We start from the raw sequence: 12519 nt of genomic DNA, 5'->3' as shown, positions 1-12519 counted from the left end.
TTTTTTCGATTGATAAACTTTAAACTCTTATTTAGGAGTTGTTTGTTATAGTTTTTGTTTTTTAAGAAAAAAAAATCACTTTTAACATTATTAAATGCTATTCGTGCAATATTTTAAAAAAAAATCTATAAACAACTTCAAATAAGAAGTGTTCAGAGTAATTTTTTTAAAAAATAGATTTTTTAAGAAAAAGAGAAAATATGTTTTAAAAAATTAAACTAATTTTATAATAAAAAATTTATTTTTCCCTCAAAATGAAAAAATCTATTTTATATAGTTGTATTGTATCCAAACAAACTAAATTATTGTATTGTATCCAAACAAACTAGATTATTATTTTAAAAATAAAGTGATTTTTATAACGGTAAACAAATAAAATAGATTTTGAGCTTGTCACCAAGAAACACACAATAGCCAAATGTGAAACGACGAGGGTCAGGATATCCACCCCAGTCAACATCAGTATAAGAGAAAATTTTCTCAATAGAGGATGGATAAAGATGCAGTCCATAGTGTAGGGTGATCTGAACATAACGAATATGCGTTTGAGGTCTAGCATGTACTTAATGCAAGGAGCATGCACTTGAAGACAGGCCTGCTAGACAGCATAGAAGATGTCGGGGGCGGTTGAAAGTGAGATTTCCTCGCCTCCTTTTTCTCCGATTACAATTACTGAATTATTACAGTCCACCACCTTATCTATTAAAGATGAACAAAAACGAATTATAAAAGTAGTGAAGTCTGATCTGGTATTTTTACCATGATTTACTTTATCTAAAGTAGTAAATTCCAATATGTTTATGTGGTCTCATGTTGTTTTAGTAAACTCTTTCTTGGTATGCTGTCTCACATTGAAGCTCGTGACATCTTTGAATGTCTTCTTGTTGCCATGTCTTTTACTCCTCATACGATATGAGTGTTTCTTAATGGATGCCTTCTGTACAATGATTTTCATAACAAGCAAACATAGTTAATAGTGATTGATTATCCTTTCAACCATACTGATTATGTTTAAGATATTTCACTTGATATTGAACAATGTTGGTGATTGTTAGAAATAAAATCTAGTTGAAGTGACATGTTTTATGAATTCATTATATATCTAAAACACTACTTCCTTATGAGAATTTGACATATTATTTCTTGAGCATACCCTCATCACAATTCTTATGAGAATTTAATTTATTGATTATTCTTTTTAAATTTTGTACATTCTGTTGTATATGGCTTAGTGATCCACAACATAGTGTTTGATTGGATAAGGATTAAAACTGTGACTAATTAATGCTAGTGACCAACGTAAAATTAGTCTAATCTCATGCCTTGATAATATTCATTCGCTAAATATAATTGATCTTTCTGTTTCGTAACTTTTCAGATATGGAGTATTGTTTAGCTGTCAGATGATGTAGTGCTTCCCATCTTCCTTCACATCCTCCTTATGATGATGATTTAGAAGATAGTCATGTAGACATTACATTCTTGGTATGTATTTTTAAACTAATTTAATGTGTTATTCTTGTTTCTTAGTATTCAACGCAAAATAGGGTATTAGGTGCTATAAGAAAAATTATAGTTTAGCATTTCGTATGCCTACACTATCAAGATTAGCTTTCTTTCTAATGTTTATTTTAGCATCGGTAAGGCTGACTCAAAAGGATTTAGTTGACTACACATGTTTACTTTATAATCGGTTCATCTAACTCTAAATGAGTCGCTTGACTTTTGTTAGGTTGACTTTCGTGTCGGCTTATCCAACACTAGGTGATTTAGTTGACTTATAGAAGTTGCCTAATTTTGCGTCGGATGAAAATAGAGTCAGACTTTAACTCGGCCAGTCTGACTATATTATAGCCTCGGATGCCCGCAAGCCGGCACCACTGGGTAGCTTTCACTTTTTTATTGTGGTGAGTGTTGTAAACACTGTATTTTCAACACTTACTCTAACTCATGTGAGCCACCACTTTATGTGGAATCTATTTTTAAAGTGTGGTATCGTGAAAAATAATGGTAAATATTTGTTATATATTTGCATATGGTCATAAATGACTTAAATCCTAGATGCAAGGGAAACCTACGATTTTATGCCAACCGGAAAAAATTGACCTGTATAAATAAATTCTCAAAATCCTTCAAGATAATATAAAAACCTGCAATTTTGCAGTGAATTCATGATTTTATGCGATTTCGATGCAATTTTACTAGGATATTGCTTGTTTTTGGATTCTACAATGGATTTGGATCCATCTAGGTGAATAAAATCGCAAGTCGCGATTTTGAGAAAATGATTAAGAGTGTTTTTGTAGATAAAAGTCACATGGCTCTTAATAAATAATCATACAATACATCTGGCAGGTTGCAGTGCCTTCCTATAAATATTAGACTTCTTATTTTGTTGAACATGCAAGTTCATAATCAATACAAGTTCAATGTTAATAATGGCTAATAAGTCATCCTCTTCTGCCATCGTCTTCCTCACTTTTCTCTTGCTTGCTGGATCAGGTTATCTATTATTTATGTCGAGTCCATCGTTTTCTTTCAGATTTGTGTTTAGTTTTGTTATCAAAAAGTAATTATTTAATTTATTTTACTGATATTAGTATTATATATATTGCAGCATACGCTCAAGATGATTTCGACATTTGGAATCAGTGTGCTCCGGAATGTGCAGACTCTTGGGGAGTTTGTATTGGTTGCATTGTTGCTGGAACTGGATGTCCGGCAGGTTGCGTTGAATGGGTTTACGGCCCCAGCCTCTGCAATTGTATACCGGAGAGATACTATCCTCGTCCTGATTCTGCTAGTCCTTGAAGATCAGATCTTCATCATGATGATGACCAACAACCTAGTATCAAAAAAATGATTTAAGAATAATGCAAGAACGTGATAATTAATTTAGACATGTTATGATTTTCATTCTATCTTTGTGTATTTGTATATTTTGTTATATTGTTTAATAAGAATGCATGTGTTATATGCATAATTTGTGCCGACGATGGCTGGTGGGTGTGAAGAGTTCAGTTTCCAACAGTTGACTATTCATGCTGTACCATTTGAATACTATATATAATAATATATGATAAATGGTTTGGGATTTATGAATTTAGTGTTTAATTATACTACATAAAAAATGTTCACTTTTGTTAAGCCAATAACATTAGGGAATAATTTAATTTCATCCCTGCATTTTACAAGACCATCTTACCACTGAGTTGACAACAATAGACATATTATTTACAACCTTTTGAAAAGTATTACCATATAATATTTAGGCTTAATTGCATTTTTAGTCCTCTAACTATTTAATTGGTATCGGTTTGGTCCTCTAACTAAAAATTGAATTATTTTGGTCCTCTAACTTTGTCACCGTTACTGCTTTTCGTCCTTTCTGTCAGTTTTATTAAAACTCTGTTAGGGTTCATCAACATCATCCTCCCACCCAACAAGGTCTCTTCCAATTCAACAATGGAATCCAAAAACAATCCAGGACAAACATTCTTTTTACTTTGATAAAATTCACAAGCCATTTTTACAATTCAAATTTCAATTTCCACAATCTTTTTCATCGAATTTCAATCCCCACAATCTTTTTTCACATTTTTTTTTCAATTCAAACATCAAAGCTTGAACCTTTCCAACTAAACTCCATTAAAAGGTTTCCATCAAACAGTCCGGATCTGGGTACCTTAGTTTGCATATCTTCAATACAAACCACAAGCTTCCAATTCATTTCACGTTTTCGATCTACCCTTTGGATCCGAGGCTTACGAAATCAACAGAGTTCACAACAATGGCGGCAGAGCTTAAAAAACGATAAAATAGATATCGGGACAAAGATGAAGGAGACAGCAAACGAAATCAAGCAACAAAGAAGATGGAGGCTAACAGAGAGAGAGAGAGAGAGAGAAGAAGAAGAAGAGGAGACGACGGCGGCAGTTGTGGTGGCTGAAGGTGAGAAAAACACAAGAAGGGAGGGGGGTTGAATTGTGTTTTGAAAAATTCATCGTTTCTCCTAAAAACTGAACACACTGATCAGAAACTAAGTGAGACAGCTTCTGAAGTGATAATCAGAATCTAAATGCACCGGAATAAAACAGAGAGAGAGAAGAAGAACGACACAAAGCAATTATACTGGTTCCTTCCACAATCCGGAAGTAGTCCAGTCCCCTTTGCACTTCCAAGGAGATTTCACTAAGAGTAATATCTGATTACAATTGCTCAAGCACACAAGCAAGAGACTTCCTTTGCTCAAGCACACAAGCAAGAGACTTCCTTTGCTCAAGCACACAAGCTAGAGACTTCCTGCTCAAGCACAACTGCAAGAGACTTCCTAACTAAACAAAATTACACAGAAAATTGTTTAAGGTTGAACACTTGATACACAATCAGAGGTGCTCACAATACAAATCAGATACAGAATCAATGGACTTAAGAATTTCTAAGATATGACTTTGAGACACAGAAATTCTAAGTGAATGCAGAACAATTTCAGCAGAGGTTTGGCACTTGTAAAAATATTGAGAGTTTGTCGTTCAGCATTACCAAATCTCTAGGTCTTCACTCCTTTATATAGAGGTGTGAAAGAGACGTTGTGAAATTGCCAGCACACCAAAGAGTCGTTGTTGAAGCTTGATCTTTCACCTTTGATCTTTTGCCTGATTTGGTTGTTGTCCTATGAAGAACTAATTTGAAAACCATTCCTTATCCAAAGGAACATCTAAGCAGGCGAAGCCGTATTCTGGAGCTGTTTTCTTGTCTTGTAGCGTGGACACAAAACAGAGTAGTGGAGAACGTGGTTGTACAATTCGTACAAATGTCAACGCTTTCGTCCAAATTGCAAGCACATGCCTTCAAACACCTTTGAAGTGACCGTTGCAAAATTCCACTAATCCTTTGTTGTGTTTTCGAATCCAATAGACAGCTTTTGCAGTGATAATTCTTCAATTCTTGAATCTTTGCAAATCCAGTTGATATTCAGCTTCTGGTGAAATGGCTTCTGATGAGGCAGCTTCTGCAGCTTCTGATGATGCAGCTTCTGATGATGCAGCTTCTGTAGCTTCTGATGATGCAGCTTCTGATGAAACAGCTTCTGATGATATGACTTCTGGACCTCTTGTCTTCAGGAGCACTATTCTTCAGGAGCACTATTCTTACTTCAGAAGCGACTTAACTTCAGGAGCGCTTTTTCTCTTCAGTAGCAAGTTGCCTTCAGGAGCGTCCAAGCTTCAAATTTTGTTGTTTCCTTTGCTCTTTATTTGCTCATTCAGAACCAATGATGATGTAACTTTTTAATTATGGTCCTGTACACTTGAACAAATATTAGCTAGTCCAATTTACAATTTTTAATACCTTGTTATCATCAAAACTCTTTAAGGTTCATTGTTAAACACATTTTGTTCCAACAATCTCCCCCTTTTTGATGATGACAAACAAAAGTATTTAAAAATTGATCAATTGTTGTTAATCTAATTAATAAGTTGACTTTGGGGTTCTGAGGTTTGTAAGCTCGGAATCTGAGGTTTGTAAGCTCAAACTCCCCCTGAGTCTGATAGTCTTTAAGGTGAGGTTTGTAAGCTCCCCCTAAGTGAATCCCACTAAGGTGTGCAACTAAGGATTGGTTTGTTGTTGTTTCTTCATCTTCTCCATTTCTTCAATTTTCTTCTGCAACTGTTCTTCAAGAAATTGTTGCCTCTGGAGAAGAGCCTGTTCCCTATCTCTAGCTTCTTGCTGCTGCTTTGCCATCTGTTGCCTTAGAAGCTTAAACATCCTTGCGTCTCTGGTCAAGTAGTCCATTTCTGAGAAGAATGGCTTGTTTGCCAGGAGCAGTGTAGGACTTCTAACTCTGAGACTTTTCTTCAGATGCTCCATTAACTTTCTGACAGAAGCTTCCTGGCTTCTGATGCACTTCTCTTTTACATCTTCCATAAACTTAGCTGCTCGGTTCTGAAGTGATGCCCAGGAGTCTTTATATGCATTGGTGAGATCAATTGTTCTTCTTTGATCCACCAGATTATGCATTTGAGAGAGAATAGTGAGTAGCTCAGCATTAATATATTCAAATTCCAGGGTGTTTGGGGGTGGTTGTTCAAGAATTTCAAGATCAGAATCATTAAGTTCAAGGTCTTGAACAGGGCTAGAAACTGGAATAGTGATGTGTTGAGTTGGGGTTGAGGTTGATGGCTGGTCAGAACCAATGTGTGCGGTAGAGGTTAGGTCTTGGATATTGACTTGAGAGTTGTCAATATCCATGGGAGTTGGTTCTGGGGAGTGTTCAGGTGAATGTTGAAAGTCAGTTTCAGTTTCAGTTGGTGGTTGTTGTGGTGAAGTTGTTGTTTGATTGTTGAGTTGGGGGTCAATGGTCACTATTGGTGATTGTGGGGGTGTTGTGGGTTTATGTGGTTCAGGTGTTTGTTGATGGAGGCTTTCTGAAACAACATTTTCAGAAGCAGCTGCTTCTGGAGTTGTTTCAGAGGCTTTTTCTGTTTTTGACACAACTTTGGGTAGCTCACCTAAGTAGTGGAGAGCAAGATTGTCTAAAACAGAAGTGTCTTCTGTAGGTTCAGGTGCAGGTGGTTGTGATGAAGAGGATGAGATGGGGGTAGAGGTAACTGGAATCTGAATTACCTTGACTGAAGAGCCAGCTACTGACATGGTAGCATCTGGAGCACCAGCTGAAGGAACAGATCCTGAAGCATCAGCTTCTGAAGTTCTAGGATTCTCATTCTGATCCATCTGTCCTTGCGCTATGTTATCAACACCAGCTTCTTCCATTATCAGAAATTCTCCTTCCTCATCTTTAACAAATTCCTTCATAGCTTTTGCTTCTCGTCTATTTGCTAAGAAATCATCAGAATGTTCCTTAGCCATTCTCTTCATGGCTGGAGTCACTTGAACCATAGAGCTTCTCATATCAAGAGGAGCCTTCTTCCTTTTCAGCTTTGGCTCAGCCTCTTCTCTCTCTAGCTCATCCAGAGCTTCATTCAGTTTTTCCTTGTGATAAACTGTTTCAGCTTTTCCCCTCTTTCTTTTAACATCCTTCTTTTGCTTGCCCTTATCAGTATCTGCTTTTGATGCAGTAGCACCCTTGACTTTCTTTCCTTTTCCAGGAGCAGCTTCCTTCTGAGGGCTAGCATCTTCCTCCAGGACGTACTCAGCTACTGATTTGGCTAAGATTTCAGGATTGCTTTCCTTAAAGATGGTTGGAAAGTCCCTGATAATCTCAGTTTCTTTTGTGGTCAACTCCAACCACTTTTCATCTTGAGGGGCGTTCTTGAACTGACCCATGGAGTGCAAGGTTCTGCTACTAATAGTCTTCTTAGCAGTAGAAACTTCAAAGCATTTATCAGAAGCACTCCTTGTCTTTTTCAAGAAATCCAGCACTCTTCCTTGATAAAAGATTTCAGACAGCAATCTTCCATAGGGTACTTGTTTTCTTCCTCTAATAGTGCTTTCGTTTATAGCCCAGCAGAGATGATCCATTACATATCTTGGGAAGTTTATCTTTTCCAGAATAGGCATTAAGTAAATTGCTAGCTTCTGTTGGTTGTTGGGTTGATCAGACCCTCCTGCTCTTTGAAAGTAGCAATCATTACTGAATTTCACCAACATCCTGTTGTGAATCTCCATTTCCGAAGGCTTGGCATCTTTCTTTCCACCCAGAAGAGTGTTGTAGTAACCTTGTAGCAGGACATCTTCCTTCTTGACTATTTCTTGGAATCTTCCCTCTGCATTCATTCTACAAGCTTTAGCTATAACATCTTCAGTGATGGTTATAGGAATGCCCATCACTTCAGACCTTATTTCTAAGCTATCAAATGATGTAGGATTCATATCCATGGTCATTTTCCCTTTCTTTGACCCAGCTTGTTTGCTTACGACTTTTGCAGGCTTTTCATTGTACACTTCAGCTCTTAACCAAAAGTCCTTGACCAAGTTCACATACGTTGGCCCATTTATCATCTTGAAATACTCAGACAGCTTCTGAGTCTCTATCAATCCTTCCATTTTCACTTCGTACTTCTTGAGTGAAGCAAAATCCACCGGTGATTCTACTTGAACTATTAAGGATTTCCATGGAATATCCATAGTCTTCTCTTTGTAGACGAACCCAGATTCTGGTGCGCTTTGCATGTTTGATGTAGATTCTGAAACTTTTGAGCTTGATGATGCCATTGATGATGTTTGAAGAAGTTTTGTAGGAGATGAAAATTTTAGGTTTCTAGGGTTGAGAGAATGTGCTTACTTCGCAAGAGGTTTGAAAGCAAATATGTTTGTTGTGAGTGAGTAGTGTGTGAATTGACAAAGTGTTAAAAGTAAAACGATTGCAATTCAAAAGAGACAAACAAACATAACATTAATGACAAAATTGGGGGCGCGTGAAAAGTACTTTCAAAGCTATTAAATCATCATTGCCCTTTTAGTTATACACCAACACATACAGGCCACGTCAGAAGTTCACAGAGTAACTACCAAGTTAGTGGGCCAGAAGTTACTTTAAAAAGTAACTCCCAACGTTTCCACTAATTCAACTATTCAGAAGCAAAAAAAAATCCAGCTTCTGGACTTCAGATGCTGACGTCATCATCAGAAGCGAGTTTTCCTCAGAACCTCAATAAAGAGCTTCTGATGGACTACTGCTTCTGAACTAACTTCAGAACATAAAATCCTATTCAGGAGCAAGCAAGCATTTAATCAGATACAAAGTGCATGTTCAAATTTTTCTTTATAAAATCAAATCTTTCAACAGTTAAAGGCTTAGTAAATATATCAGCCCATTGATTTTCTGTATCAATGAATTGTATATCTAAAATTCCTTTTTGAACATAATCTCTGATAAAATGGTGTTTGATTTCAATGTGCTTAGATCTTGAATGCAAAATTGGATTTTTAGACAAACAAATAGCAGCAGTATTATCACAATAAATGGGAATACTGTTAGCAGTTATCTGATAGTCTTCCAACTGATGTTTCATCCAAAGTAGTTGTGTACAACAACTTGCAGCTGAAATGTATTTTGCTTCTGCTGTAGACATAGCAATAGTTGTTTGTCTTTTGCTAGCCCAGGATATAAGATTATCACCCAGAAATTGACAATTGCCACTGGTTGACTTTCTTTCAATCCTATCACCAGCATAATCAGCATCACAGAATCCAATTAGCTTATAATCTAAGGATTTCTTATAAAGGAGTCCAAGATTAGTTGTTCCTTTCAAATACCTGAAGATTCTCTTGACAGCAGTCATATGAGATTCTCTAGGATCTGATTGGAATCTTGCACACAAGCATACACTGAATAAAATATCTGGCCTAGATGCAGTGAAGTATAACAAAGAACCTCTCATACCTCTATACATCTTCTGGTCAACTTTAGCTCCTTCATCTTCTTTGCTTAAGGTGCACGTAGGGTGCATTGGAGTGTTCATCACTTTACAATCTTCAAGCTTGAACTTCTTCAGAAGCTCCTTTGTATACTTAGATTGATGAACATAGACTCCATCTTTGCATTGATTAATTTGAATGCCCAGGAAGAACTTCAGCTCTCCCATCATGCTCATTTCAAATTCATCCTGCATTAACTTAGAAAATTCCTTGCAAAAAGATGCATTAGTAGAACCAAATATTATATCATCAACATATATTTGCACAACAAGAATATCTTTCCCAAGGGTCCTTCTGAAGAGTGTTGTATCAACCTGTCCTCTTTTAAAATCATTTTTGATTAAGAAATTACTTAGTCTATCATACCAAGCTCTGGGAGCTTGTTTCAAGCCATATAGTGATTTCTTCAGTTTAAACACATGGTCAGGATATTTAATATCCTCAAATCCAGGAGGTTGCTTGACATCCATTTGATATAATATTATGCCATGATTAACTGCATGGGAAAGAAGTAACCTGATTGCTTCCAATCTTGCAACTGGAGCAAATGTTTCAGTGTAATCAATGCCTTCTTGTTGATTATACCCTTGTGCAACAAGTCTGGCTTTGTTCCTTGTTACTTCTCCTTGCTCATTCAGTTTGTTCCTGAATACCCATTTTGTTCCAATAATGTTCTTGTGCTGAGGTTTGGGTACCAGATCCCACACATCATTTCTTTGAAATTGATTCAATTCTTCTTGCATAGCTAGGATCCATCCATCATCTGAAAGTGCTTCATCAACTGTTGTAGGTTCAATCATTGAGATTAGTCCAATTATTGACTCTTCTTGTCTGAAATGTGATCTTGTTCTTCTTGGACTATCTTTGTTTCCAATGATTAGCTCTTCAGGATGTGAAGACTTGTGTTTGAATGTGTTTTTGGGAGGATCTGCTTGATGTGAGCCATCTTGTGCTTCATCAGAAGCAGTTTCATCTTGCGCTTCTGATGTGGGTTCAGCTTCTGGACTTTCTTCATATTCAGCTATCTGATCAGGTTCTGGAGTAGCTTCAGGAACCTGTATCTCTGCAACACTTTCACGCTGCTTTGAAGTTTTATCTTCAAGCTCTTTGTCATCAAATTTAACGTGCATAGATTCTTCAACACAGAGTGTCTCTGAATTATACACTCTGTATGCCTTTGAACTTTCAGAGTAACCTAAGAAGATTCCTCTTTGGGCCTTGGCATCAAATTTCTTTAGGTAGAGCTTGTTGTTCAGAATGTAACATGTACATCCAAATTGATGAAAGTAAGAGATATTGGGTTTTCTTCCTTTAAAGAGTTCATATGCTGTTTTCTCCAAAATAGGTCTAATATAGATCCTGTTTTGAACATAACATGCTGTATTCACTGCTTCTGCCCAAAAATGTTTAGCCAAATTGTTTTCATGGATCATGGTTCTGGCCATTTCTTGTAAGGTTCTATTCTTTCTCTCTACAACCCCATTTTGTTGTGGAGTTCTAGGAGAAGAGAATTCATGGATAATTCCATGTTTTTCACAAAAAGCTTCAAATGGCTCATTTTCAAATTCTCCACCATGATCACTTCTGATTTTCAAAATCTTTGACTCTTTTTCAGTTTGAATTTGTGTGCAGAAGTTACTGAATACCTCATATGCAGGATCCTTACTTTTCAGGAATTTCACCCAAGTCCATCTGCTGTAATCATTAACAATGACCAATCCATATTTACTTCCATATAAGGATGCAGTACTCACTGGTCCAAATAAATCAATATGGAGTAATTCTAAAGGTCTTGAGGTTGAAACAATGTCTTTGGTTTTAAAAGATGATTTCACAATTTTCCCTCTCTGACATGCACCACAGAGTGCATCTAAATGATAGTCAATGTCTGGTAGCCCTTTCACAAGTTGTAACTTACTAAGCTTAGAGATTAACCTCCAGTTAGCATGTCCCAACCTTCTGTGCCACATCCATTTCTTATCATTCACTGATAGTAGGCAAATCACCTTCTGATCAGCCAGTTCAGAAAAATTGATTTTATAGACATTGTCAACTCTTTTTCCCTTGAACACAATGGATTTGTCTTCCTTGTTGATTACTGTACAGTTGGGTTTCTCAAAAAGCACATCATAACCATTATCACAAAATTGACTAATGCTCAAAAGGTTATGTTCAAGACCATCTACCAACCATACATTATTAATTGAGGTAGAGGAATTACCAATAGTTCCTGTACCTATGATCTTGCCTGACTGGTTGCCTCCAAACTTCACATTTCCTCCCTCTTTCATTGTTAGGCTGAGGAACATGGACTTGTCTCCTGTCATGTGTCTTGAGCAACCGCTGTCTAGGTACCATGATCTTTGCTTTGGCACTGCTCTTAGACATACCTGCATCATTGACATTTTTAGATTTAGGTACCCATTGTCCTATGGGTCCTGGAAGGTTAGTACTTAAGGCTTTACTCTTCACTTCTTGTACCTTGTGCTGTGAGTTGGGTTGCTTCTGATTAACCATCACCTTAGGTTTTGGTACTTCAGAAGCAGTAACTGTCTTCTTCTGAAATTAGACTTCAGAGCCTCAGATTTTGGTTTCACCAGACTCTGAGGAATAGGTTCTGATCTTTTCAAGATCCTAACCTTTGAAGTTTTGGAATCAGATTTGATCATAGCCTTTGACTTAGAGTTCTTTGGCTTTGAAGTAATCTTAGCCTTAGAACTAGAAGCTTCAGGTTCTGATTGAACAACAGTTTCCAACTCAGCCCCTTCTGGTACAAAGAAGGTTTTCAGACCTTCCTTGATGCATTCACAACAAGATTTTAGATTGGTTTTCTCAAGTTTCACTTCTGGAAAACCAATTCCTCTGCCATTGTTCTTGTAAATGCTATAAATCATAGAAGCCACTCTGCTTCTGTCAATGCCAGATATAATAAAATCTTCAAGAGCAATTTCATGGTTACTTAAAGATTTTTCATTACACTTTTCTTGTAGCTTCTAACATAAGAACCTGAGCTGATCTTCATACGTTTTACACATGAAGTCAAAGCCCCTAAGTCCTTGTTCAGAAGCTTTCAGATCCAATAGAGTTGATTTTTGCTGTTTTACCAAATCACCATACTTTTCTTTTAAATCCTTCAACTCA

General features: G+C 36.7%; 1 protein-coding gene across 1 annotated transcript; it reads left to right on the top strand.

The window, feature by feature from the left end:
• Nucleotides 1–2363: 2363 nt before the first annotated feature.
• On the top strand, nucleotides 2364–3098 carry LOC146913283 (uncharacterized). Its single transcript, XM_085719008.1, has 2 exons — nucleotides 2364–2502; nucleotides 2618–3098. The coding sequence occupies exons 1-2, from the start codon at nucleotides 2430–2432 to the stop codon at nucleotides 2809–2811; spliced, it is 267 nt and encodes an 88-aa protein (XP_085575134.1). The 5' UTR covers nucleotides 2364–2429; the 3' UTR covers nucleotides 2812–3098.
• Nucleotides 3099–12519: the final 9421 nt, after the last annotated feature.

The sequence above is a fragment of the Medicago sativa genome, chromosome 6 (genome assembly GCF_051527215.1).
Source record: "Medicago sativa cultivar Bolivia chromosome 6, Bolivia_mono, whole genome shotgun sequence".
NCBI lineage: Eukaryota > Viridiplantae > Streptophyta > Magnoliopsida > Fabales > Fabaceae > Medicago > Medicago sativa.
Note: the sequence above shows the minus strand (reverse complement) of the source record. Positions and strands in the feature narration are given on the sequence as shown.

Excerpts from the sequence above, each read along its gene's own strand:
- LOC146913283 (XM_085719008.1), top strand. The coding sequence starts at position 2,430 with ATGTTAATAATGGCTAATAAGTCATCCTCTTCTGCCATCGTCTTCCTC. Across the intron at positions 2,503-2,617 it reads TCTCTTGCTTGCTGGATCAG|CATACGCTCAAGATGATTTC; the intron begins GTTATCTATTAT and ends TATATATTGCAG.